The sequence below is a fragment of the Galleria mellonella genome, unplaced genomic scaffold, assembly GCF_026898425.1.
Source record: "Galleria mellonella isolate WM207_F2 unplaced genomic scaffold, CSIRO_AGI_GalMel_v1 utg143, whole genome shotgun sequence".
NCBI classification, from domain to species: domain Eukaryota; kingdom Metazoa; phylum Arthropoda; class Insecta; order Lepidoptera; family Pyralidae; genus Galleria; species Galleria mellonella.
The window spans coordinates 860934-872082 of record NW_026441997.1 but is presented as its reverse complement, the minus strand read 5'-3'; the positions used below and the strand labels follow the sequence as shown (position 1 = coordinate 872082).

At 32.5% G+C, this 11149-nt stretch overlaps 2 protein-coding genes across 2 annotated transcripts; one reads left to right on the top strand and one right to left on the bottom strand.

The window, feature by feature from the left end:
* Positions 1-22: 22 nt before the first annotated feature.
* On the top strand, positions 23-4192 carry LOC113517045 (spermine oxidase-like). Its single transcript, XM_026901563.3, has 2 exons — positions 23-939; positions 2824-4192. Exons 1-2 carry the CDS (start codon positions 641-643, stop codon positions 4124-4126), a joined length of 1602 nt encoding a protein of 533 aa, XP_026757364.1. The 5' UTR covers positions 23-640; the 3' UTR covers positions 4127-4192.
* A 4298-nt stretch (positions 4193-8490) lies between these two features.
* Positions 8491-10883, bottom strand: LOC113516999 (kelch-like protein 40). The gene is made up of 2 exons (XM_026901513.3): positions 10587-10883; positions 8491-10486 (listed from the first exon to the last, which is right to left on the bottom strand). Exon 2 carries the CDS (start codon positions 10484-10486, stop codon positions 9143-9145), a length of 1344 nt encoding a protein of 447 aa, XP_026757314.1. The 5' UTR covers positions 10587-10883; the 3' UTR covers positions 8491-9142.
* Between the last annotated feature and the right edge of the window lie 266 nt (positions 10884-11149).

Here is an 11149-nt window from a genome sequence, read left to right as displayed (position 1 = left end):
TCGTCGTCTATAGGCACGAGCAGTACCATGGACATAACAGAGTATACTGTTTCACCCATGATACCCCCCATGCGTTGCCATTCCTGAGGACTCAGGTGTTATTCCTCTGTACTCAGTAAATTCATTTATTAGGTTATATCCATAATTTAAGACAAATAGTATCATGAAAAATAACTACATTAATAGAAAATTAGTAGATATGGACCCAACACGGTAATAAAATTTGTCACGTAAAATTTACATCACCAGGTCGTCAAAAAAAGTATATCTAATTGAAAAAAATTCGATATGGCCGAGGTATGAATTCACACCTTCAATGCCTTAGGGGGGTTAGTTTCACTATAGAGTTATGCATTTCATGTATTAAATTTTTCTGTGAATCTAAGAATAAGTAACTAATATTGAGTATAGATTATAACATAAGTATAGTTGGTACATTCCTACGAAGGAGGTGCATAAACATTTACATATAGCCATTAAATTTCTTAAAAATTAAAAGCAGAAAATATCTTCTGTTTGCTCTATGCTGTTGTGAATTGTCGTACAAATTTTTTATAGATCCCAAAATTGGAAAGTGACATGTAATATTTCTAGCGTAAATGGGAGCAAAGCTACTTTTGTATGCAAACAATATATCAAAATGAAATTATTACGTATGAAAACAATATGGAAAAGGAGTCCTCGGATTATACTAAATTACATCTACGCACCACAGATAAACATGGTAATGCAAATGACCATGATAGTACGCCGTGGACTTAGCAGTGTAGTAAGCAGAGCGGGACAAGAACAGTGTATTCTCGATTCTAGTAGTATTAGTCCAAGTTGTCAGGAGCCAAGGGTAATAGTTGTGGGTGCTGGAATGGCGGGACTGTCAGCTGCACATCGTCTTACACAGTGTGGCATTCGGAATTTCGTGGTTCTCGAAGCAAAAGAAAGGCAAGTTGGATATAACTTATACAGTTAGATATATCTAGTCCAGCCATAATTACATGTTACAAATAAAAATGATTTTTTTTTATGAAGTAATGTAATATTACTAAAATTGATACCTACATATTTATAAAAGTCGCAGCAAAAAATTAAATAAATATTCTATTCGAAATGGCCATCTTTGGTTTTTATACAGGCCTTTAATTAGTCTGGCCACGAATTTATGGATTTACGCACTGTTTCCAAGTGAAATTTCGCCACTACTTGCTCCAAAGATTTTTTAAGAGACTCAATGTTGCCGTGTCGTTCAGGCAGACAGAGCAGGCTATATCCTCTAAAACTGACCATAATCTGGAATCTAAAGGGTTGAGGTCTGGACTAGATGAGGGCCAGTCTTCAGCTCTTATAAAGTCTGGGACGTTGGTTTCAAGTTAGGCTTGGATAGTTTGTGCCTTGTAACCAGGCGCAGAGTCCTGCTGAAAAGTCCACTATATATTTTTAAAAAGTGTAGGTTTTACAACACGATCTAAGACTATATCTTGATGCACTTTGGCTGAAGTTTTCACTCCTTTTTCACAAAAATTTTGTTTTGTGACTTCTTGATAAGATACGCTCCACTAAACCATCACTGACGCAGGATGATGACTACGTTGTACCTTTCCGACCGCTTGAGCAGCTTCTTTAGAACTGTGAGCGTACACTTTATCATTTTGCTTATTGTAGTGTTCTTCAATCGTGAAAATTTTTCATCGGTAAAGAGAATATTTCTGTCTTTCACATGCGTACCGCGACAGAAGGCGATTTTCTCTCTTTAATTGTAAACATTAATTTAGGGTATGTCCTGTATATCGACGCTAAGCACCGAGCTTCAGGTCTTGTTTATAATATGCGACAGAGTCCTAGCGGGTATCTTCATTTCTCGCGATAAGATTTTTTGCTTCCTAATGGGGTTTCGAGGAATTCTGGCTTTAACAGCATTAGTAGCCTTTGTAGTACTAACAGCACGCGGTCGCCCCGATCTTGTCTCGTCTTCGACAGAGGAAGTGTTGTTGAATTTGTTGATAGTACAATATACGAACATACTGCTGATACCAAGCTTTTGAAGTGTCTGGAATATGACCGACGCCTCTATACCCACTTTGTGCAAGGCGATCATTGCAATCCTATTTTTTTTAACACCCCATTCCATATTGTAATTTGATTAATGAACACAAAAAAATATCTGAAATGGTGCGAAATCAAAAGAAATTTCCAAATTCAAAATAATTAAAAAGTTGAAAAAAAAAAACAGTATTTATGGGAAAACATATCTACTTATTTACAATCTTTCATTATTTCAGTTGTTAACTGTCTACTGCTAAACATAAGCCTTTCCCACAAGGGAAGTTTTGCCAGTAGTTTTTAAGCCATTACAGTAGTGGATATATGTATAGGCGTATTTATGGAGGAGGGTAGGGCGGGCTGTACCCACTCTAGGATTAGGAGCGGAGCCTTTAGCTATGGGGAAAGACATGTCTAAAAGTACATAATATGCGCCTTTTTTAAGGGACAAGTCCCCTTGCAACGTAATATTAAATACACCAATGTGTAGAATTGCTTCAGAAAAAACATATCTTTAGGTCGTCTCTGTAACTCCCGATGGTTGGCTGTATGAAAATGTTATTACGTTTTGTATCATGTATTAATAAAGTTTAAATAAATAAAAACTCCGAAACGAAGCTAGTGGAACTGGAGAATTAAATCTTTAGATCAAGCTATGTAGCTTAGTCTATATAGTATAGGAGTAGTAGGTATCCACTAGGTAGTCGTAATGTATACCAATTTAATTATTAATTAAATAATTTCATTTATATTTATAGGTATAGTTTAATTAAAGTACTTTATTTTCAGACCAGGTGGGCGGATCCATTCATGTTGGTTGGGGGATGCAGTCATTGAAATGGGCGCAGAATGGATACACGGCGCTTGTTTACCCAATTCTGTATATACACTCGCATCTCAGGACAGACTTCTACAGACACCGTTACCTCGTCTAGATGCATCCCGTGGATTATTTTGTACTAGTGAAGGTCGAGCTGTAGACTTTCCAGTTACTATAACAGCTTATCATACATTTCGACAAATAGAACAGCAAGCAGCTAATTTATTTAGACTTGGGGGTGAAAGACTACACGGCACACTATTAAATTTTATTGGCTTACGTATACAACAAGAATTACATAATTTCCCTGAAGATCAAAGATATGATGCTGCTCGCGTAATGTTTGGACTTACGAATATTTTAAGAAACAAATGTGGAGATGATCTGTCTCTTATTAGTGCTGACCAATACGGCAGTTATATAGAATTACCAGGCGGGAGTGTTCGAGTACCATTAGGTTTTGTTGGAGTAATGGCACCATTGCTACGAGGTCTTCCTGATAACTGTATACGATATAATAAACCAGTAAACGTAATTCGTTGGGGTCCAGGCCAGGCAGGCGCGGGTCGTGTACTCGTTAAATGTTGCGATGGTGAAGAGCTGACTGCCGACTATGTTATATTTACAATGTCACTAGGATGTCTTAAATGTCAAGCAGATAAGTTATTTGCTCCACCTCTACCTGTATGCAAATTAGATGCCATTTGTAATTTAGGATTTGGACTCAGTGATAAAGTGTTTCTCGAATATGCTGAACCATTCTGGGTGTGTCACGAAGGTAATTTAAAATTGGCTTGGTCAGCTGAAGAATTGCAGTGTAGATGTGACTGGACTCGTGGTGTGTGTTCTATTGATGAAATGCCTGGTAGCAAACATGTACTATGTGCCTGGATATCAGGACAAGAAGCTGCAGTTATGGAGACCTTGACAGACAATGATGTTGCTGAAGGGTTAACACAGTTATTACGAAGATTCACAGGTAATCCTTGTCTCCCCTATCCACAAATGATGTTACGTTCCCGATGGGCATCAGATCCTCATTTTTGTGGGGCTTATTCGTACATGAGTTGCTGTTCTACAGTGAGTCATCAGTGTGAACTAGGTACACCAGTACCAGGACCTTGTGATTCACAGCCGCCGATTCTTCTGTTTGCAGGGGAAGCAACTGTCCCTGGATATTTTGCAACAGTGCATGGGGCAAGAATCAGTGGAATTCGAGAAGCAGAACGTATAATACAACTTACAAAAAAATTAGAGGGGCCCCCACGTTAGTCTGTTTACCAACATGTTTTAAACTGTATTTTATGTTACAAATGAGTCGTTTATTGTTGATGTGAATCACCTATAAAAAATATGTAAACATGTATAATGCAAAGATAAATATAATGTGTAACAAGGAAGTGTCTTTATTCGTGTATTGGTCATTTGCATATGGTATTTTTTATTAAGTTAGCTTTAATAGGCAAATTTCTGATATCTTGTTTTTGATTATTATAAATTTTATAGAGATCTATAATATTTTTGAAAATAATAGGTATATATATATATATATATATATATATATATATATATATATATATATATATATATATATATATATATATATATATATATATAGTCTATGTTACTTGCCGATATTGTAGTTTCCTACAAGTAGATTTTTTTTTTTTAAATCAGTAGTTTTTAGGTTTATGCATTACAAATATACAAAATTCAAAATTTTCTTCTTTATAGATAATATTACTAGCGATCCACCTCGGCTTTGCTATGGCTATTATCTACCCATGATAAAATATAATATATAGCCTATGTTACTCTCAGATAATGCTGTTTACTATAAATGAAAGATATATTAAATTCGGTTAAGTAGTTTTTGAGTTCATCCATTATAAACAATTAAATATTTCCTCTTTATAATATTAGTATAGGTATAGATACTATATATAGATAGAACCTGCCTCAGCTCTGCACGGTTTTCTTAAATAAAATACAGCCCATGCTTAGAATATATAGATAGTGTCTCCATAGAAATACAGGGTGGTCCACAAGTCCTTTGATATTAAAAATATTAATTAAAATAAAACTAATTTCATTATGAATTATATTTTTATTTACAAATAAAGCTTGAAAAACGGGAATTATTTTTTGAAAATAACGTCTTCTAAATGTAATCCGTTACGATCACGGCACTCTTGCAAACGACTTCTAAAATTGTCGATGACTGCGCGGTACGTCACTGCTGAAATGCTTGCCATTTCTCAGCGGACATTATCCTTTAAGGGCATCAGTTGACAACGGATTATTGTCGTATACTTTAGCCTTATGATAGCTCCACAAAAAAATCCATCGGAGTCAGATCCGAACTACGTGGTGGCTAGGAAATGTCTCCTCTCTTAGAAATAACTTTGCTAGGGAAAAGTTGACGGATAACGGGCATAGCAGTGTTAGATGTGGGAAGTAGCTCCATCCTGTTGAAACCACGTCCAGGTATTAAAGCCTGGAAAGTTTTGCAATTCTGTTGTGAAAAACTCTTCGATCATAGCCACAAAATCGCTCCGAAGTAACAATAACCGCGCGCCCTCTGCCGTCCTCAAAGAAGTAAGGCCCTACGATACCATGGGCTGACATAGCGGCCCAAACTGTCACTTTAGGACTATGTAAAGGCTTCTGATGCTTTAGTTTTGAATTGATGGAGTTCCAATAGTGGCAATTTTGTTTACTAACATACCCGTTAAGATGGAAGTGAGCCTCATCAGAGAACATTATGTTATTGAACGAAGTAAACCGATTCAACATTTCATTCGCATAATTATCTCTCTGAATAGCGTTAGTTTCTTTTAATTCTTGCACCAACTGAATTTTATAAGAGTGCATAAGTTAATCTTTCTTCAAAATCCGTTGTAACGATGTCCTGGGTACGTTTAATACACTGGAACGCTTACGAGTTGACTGTGTAGGATTTTCACGAATAGATTGTGCCACTGTGTCGATGTTTTGTTCCGTACATGATGTTCTTGGGCGATCCGACCGTGGTTTATCTAACGTCGAACCGGTCTCCTCGAATTTAGCAACCCAGTTCTTAATCGTTTGAAGAGTTGGAGTGTCGTCAAAGTTGTATAATCTTTTGTGTTCTCGAATGTTATGCGCAACGGTTGCCGAATTTTTGTTTTGATAAAACTCGCGCACACAAAACGCACAACCCGCTACGGTGAAACGCTCCATCGCTACTAAATTCCCAGAAACCGAAGTTACTGCCCCCGCTTCCCCTACACCGCTCACGCGCGACGTTTTCATTATATTCAAATTTTACTTTTCAAAGGACTGATGGGCCACCCTGTACTTCGAGAAAAACGGTCAAATTTTTCATACAATTTTGCGCGATAAATAGTTATGAATGATTCCTTTGTAACATCTATATTTATTTTGTGTTATCATTTCTGCATCTTTTTAATGTGTAAACACTCGTTTTATTTGTTAAATAATACGTCTAGATACATGTTATGCGTAAGTAATATAAACACTAATAAAAAAAAGAGTCCGCTAATTTGAGAATTAGCTGACAAAAAGTTGACTCATTTTTTAAGCTCGATGCTCTATCTAAACAATCTATGAGCCTATGTTAATCGTCGATACTAATTAACTTTAAATCTGTTAAGTATTTTTTTAATTTACTCATTACAAAATGCTTACAAACAAACACACAAATTTTTCCTTTTTATAATATTAGTTTGGACTTGGAAAATGGTTCTAACTACACGGTAAAATCGAAACTGTTAGCTATACGTAAAACTAAGAATCTATATTAAGATCCAAACTTCTGGAATCAAAAATTCGAAACGTTAAAAAATTTTGTGTCACCTATAAGCACTAAAAGCTAGACGCGCCGTAAGAAATTACAAAGTAAAAACTTTTTGTCTTTTTTATGTTTCTTTGGTGAAAATGTTCAGTTTCACTGATTGAATACTCATTTAAAAGAATGCTAACAATATCAATTATACTCAGTATTTTTTTTTTTGTACCTATATCTTTATTACACTTTTGCAGAAGATATATAGTGATGATGTATATTTTAAATGTTTTAAAGTGTATATTTTAATGGAACTAAGGTTTTTTTTTCAGCAACTCTTCATTCAATGGAAACCATTTATTTTCATAATTGAAACGTTTATCAAGTATTGTATAGTGAACATTCGTTGAGATAAAATTATAATTTTTTTAAACCTATATGGTTGTATTACTAATGGTCATCATTCTACATATTCTCGTATACTGATTATTGTTATAATATTATAGTGTATCTTTTAAAATACAATGTAATCTTAATGTAACATACGAACGATAGCTAGATGAATACCGTTCAGTTTCACAAATATTATCATCGTAGTTAAAATGGATTTTATGTTGTTAATGCACTATCTATTTTAGTATTTTATCGTGTATCGGATATATTGATACAGCGAAAAGAGAAATACAATTTGCGCATAAAGTCGCCGCGTATATCTATAAAGCATAGATTAAGGATTGTACCTGCGCTACATAATGATAGTATTTTATTCTACCATGTGGTCTTCTTTTATATTAAAACAAAACTACATACCTAACTAGTTAAACTCGTTTGAGGCTCAAACTTACCCGACTGTATGGTTCGTCAATTTAGTTCACAGCGTACAGAATAATAATAGCAACGCGTTGTTAAGAGCAATGTCCTTCAATACAATTCAATGTTTATTCATATTTCTTACGAATACAGTTTGTAATGTTTTCTTGATTCGCAATGATAAAAAAAAAACATTTAATTTCAAATCTAGGACGTCATAAGACTTCTTTATGTAAATTGACTAATGAAGTGGATCACTTTATCTATCATCTTCCTACCCTTATCCCAATTATTATTTAGGGTCGGCGTAATCTGTTTTTCTTCATATTACAAAAAGATTTGGTTTTTAGTTTTACGGCTGGCCGCCTGCCTGACGTCATCTCTCTTTAGGAATTACACTTGAAAAATAACCTTTTACGTATTTAAGAAATTAGCCATTGCGCCAAATTACTTACTGTTAGGTTTTCAAATACGGGCGTCTTTTGAAGAAAAAAAAGGATAATTAAAATTGGTTCAGACTTGATGAATCGCATGACATACAAAATACACAGTCAAGTTTCCTTTTTTTATATGTATAGTGGCTCAACAAGTATTGGCTATTATTTTTTTACAGGCAATGTTACGAGTTTAAAAAGGTAACAAAAAATGTAGAACATGATGTAGGTTGAGGTTGTCTTAATCGAATTACACTGCTGTATATTATATAGGTAAGTATTTATTGTTAATGATAAAAAACGGACTTAGTTGTATCTTTGTATATTCAAGTGTATACAAATTTAAAATATTTATATGAAGGAAAGTTATATCTGCGGGCTGCTAAACCTAATGTGGTAAAGTGACCATCGAATAAATATCTCTATATTTTACACTATTTAATTTGGAGGTATCAATTTATATTTAATTTGTTCTATTTAGTTATTCGGTTTTCAATTTTGATAACCATTGGATTAAAAATTGAAAATCAAATTTAAAAAAAATAACTTTTGTTTTGTAATTTTGTTTAATAGTACTTTATAGTATTTAACAAAATTATAAAAGTTTAGTAATTTTCTCATTAGGAACCAAAGATAACTTATTGGGCGACATTTCTTTATTTATTCTAGTTTTACTTTTCGAAAAAAAAAAAAACTTGTTTGTACAGACTTTAATAAATATGATTTTATTGTATGCTTACCTATAACATTGTCCAACATCATACATATGGCCAAAATAAATCTTACATTCTTAATAACATAAATAAGTATATAGTTACATAAATAAATAATCATTTAATAATTATATTTTTTGCCTAATAAAAATAAACACCAGATTAAACAGATATCTACATAGTTACCATAAATTGAAAAACAACATAGTACTCCGCTCGAGGCATTTTGTTGACTTTTATAGAATTTTTAATAACTATATTAGTCATCTATGGGGGGAGGTCTATGTCCAGCAGTGAACGGATGATGGATGAAATGATGAACTATATAAGTCACATATAAACTTCCAATTAATATAACAATACCAAAGAGTAGTAAAATATACAGCAATATACAGATATTGGTATACTTATGTTATATTGCTTTATTTAAACATAATATTTTTATAAATTGTGTAGATTAAATAAGTTTAAAATCTATATATTTAGTACACACTGTAATAATACTATTTAATAAATATTATTCTCATTATTTAAATACTATAATTTATAAACAAAATTTTAATCCACCTAAGAAACTACCCGACCTTCCATTTGTTGTTAATGAATCATCAAATTCCACTAAGATCTTGTGACTTTTATACACTCTATCCCTGACTTCCACAACATATGAATAAGATGTGAATCTGTTGTGTGTCCACATGAAACTGATTTTATACCATTTGTCCTTTTTTATAAGACAAGGCTCATTTAGTTCTATATCCACAACCGAGTCATATTCAACAGTGTTCATAAAATTTGTGAATTTAACTACATTATTATCTGATTCTGATACTACAGAAATAGACAATTGCTCAGAGTACAATTTTGGAGTATTATTCCTAAATGTGACTGCAGGTGCCATTCTAGTAGGTATACATAGTGAATTAACAAATATAGGTTTATTTACTTTGATTCTAGTATGCACTATAAAATTATTTATATCTATTACAATAGGTGCAACTGATCTTAAAGGACTGCGGTGACAGAAATACCACTGTGGTTTCAATGAACTTCTCGGAATATCATTTGAACTAAGTAAATTAATTATATTATTGTGTGTTATATTTTCTGATTTTTTAATTACTTCCATAATGTATTCAGTTTCGAATGGATACAATAGATTGTTTGTATCTTTAACTATTTCTTCTAAATCATTTATAGTTAGTGCACAGAACCTCAATAATTTAAATATACCATTATTAATTAAAATGTTACGTCTATTTTCTATTGTACAATATATATTACTTTGTTTACATTGGCAAATAGTCCATTCAAAAACATGTTTTATCAGATCTTTTTCCTTAATATTTATTTCTTCAGCTTCAAGTATTATTTTCATACATGAATGTGTTATTATATTTTTATATTCATGCAATAAATAACTAGGATGCTCACAAAATAATTTTAAAGAGTATGTAATCAACTGTTTGTCTTGTAAGTATTCTGGATAATTAAGAACTTCAATTACATTGTCAATACTAATATTTTCTTGTATAAAAGTTATACATATCTCAACTAAAGATTGCAAAAGGTATTTCCTTGATGCATACAATAATTCAAAGGCCTGTTCCACTGAAGATATGTCAACCTTATCCGTGTAAATATAATTAAGTACTAATTGAAATATGTCAGGTTCTATATCTGTTATTATAACATCCTTATTATTTGACAGTGGTCCATAAAACATAGCTTCAAATACAGGGCTACTTATACCTAAAATTAACTTATGTGCTTTGAAATCCTTTCCAGACACTGAAAATTTACAATCACTCCATTCTAAAGATACTAATAACTTCTTTACACGATCATATAAATTAGTTTGTGAGATTTCATTGCTTTTTAAACCCATCTGCAACAAATTATTTAAAACATAAGGTTTAATTTTAATAAAGAAAAAGTAAATAAAAAGCGTATAACGGTGATAATTGATTAGGGTTTAGGTTACGTACCGTATAAGCCTTGAACTTGAAATTATCAAGAGCAAAATTTTAGCGACGAATAGTAATGACGAGATGTAAACACCAATGTGTTAATTTTACATCTAAAGAACAGAAATATCTATTGTTAAATTACTACTAATACAGTGGACAAATTATGTAGACGAATACAAGATGCCATGGGCTGACTAGACTATGGTACGCTTACAGAATAGAACAGTTATTCAAATTAATTTTATAAACTATAAAAAAAATAAAAACAATAAATGAATTTAATATGGAATTCAAATTTCTAAAGATGTCATTGTCAGTGTCAGCACTGTCAGTAAAATATAATCAACAATATAGATTGAAGACTGTAGTAACTGTGCTCTATCTATGACAACAAGTGATACGCGAGTCCGACTGATTTAGTTATTCAAATAATAAGTAATTACTAATTTCGTAATACGACTACTAAATTAGTTATATGTAACTTTAATATGACTAAAAATATTTTTAATTCAGTTACAATTGAAGACAGATTATAAAGAGCTAGAACCCAGTGCCGTAAAAACTATTAAAAAAACTACTGC

What these genes read in the sequence shown, in the direction of transcription:
- LOC113517045 (XM_026901563.3), top strand. Translation starts at nt 641, where the DNA reads ATGAAATTATTACGTATGAAAACAATATGGAAAAGGAGTCCTCGGATT. An exon ending in GTTCTCGAAGCAAAAGAAAG is followed by an intron (nt 940 to 2,823) that starts GCAAGTTGGATA and finishes CTTTATTTTCAG; the next exon opens with ACCAGGTGGGCGGATCCATT.
- LOC113516999 (XM_026901513.3), bottom strand. Translation starts at nt 10,486, where the DNA reads ATGGGTTTAAAAAGCAATGAAATCTCACAAACTAATTTATATGATCGT.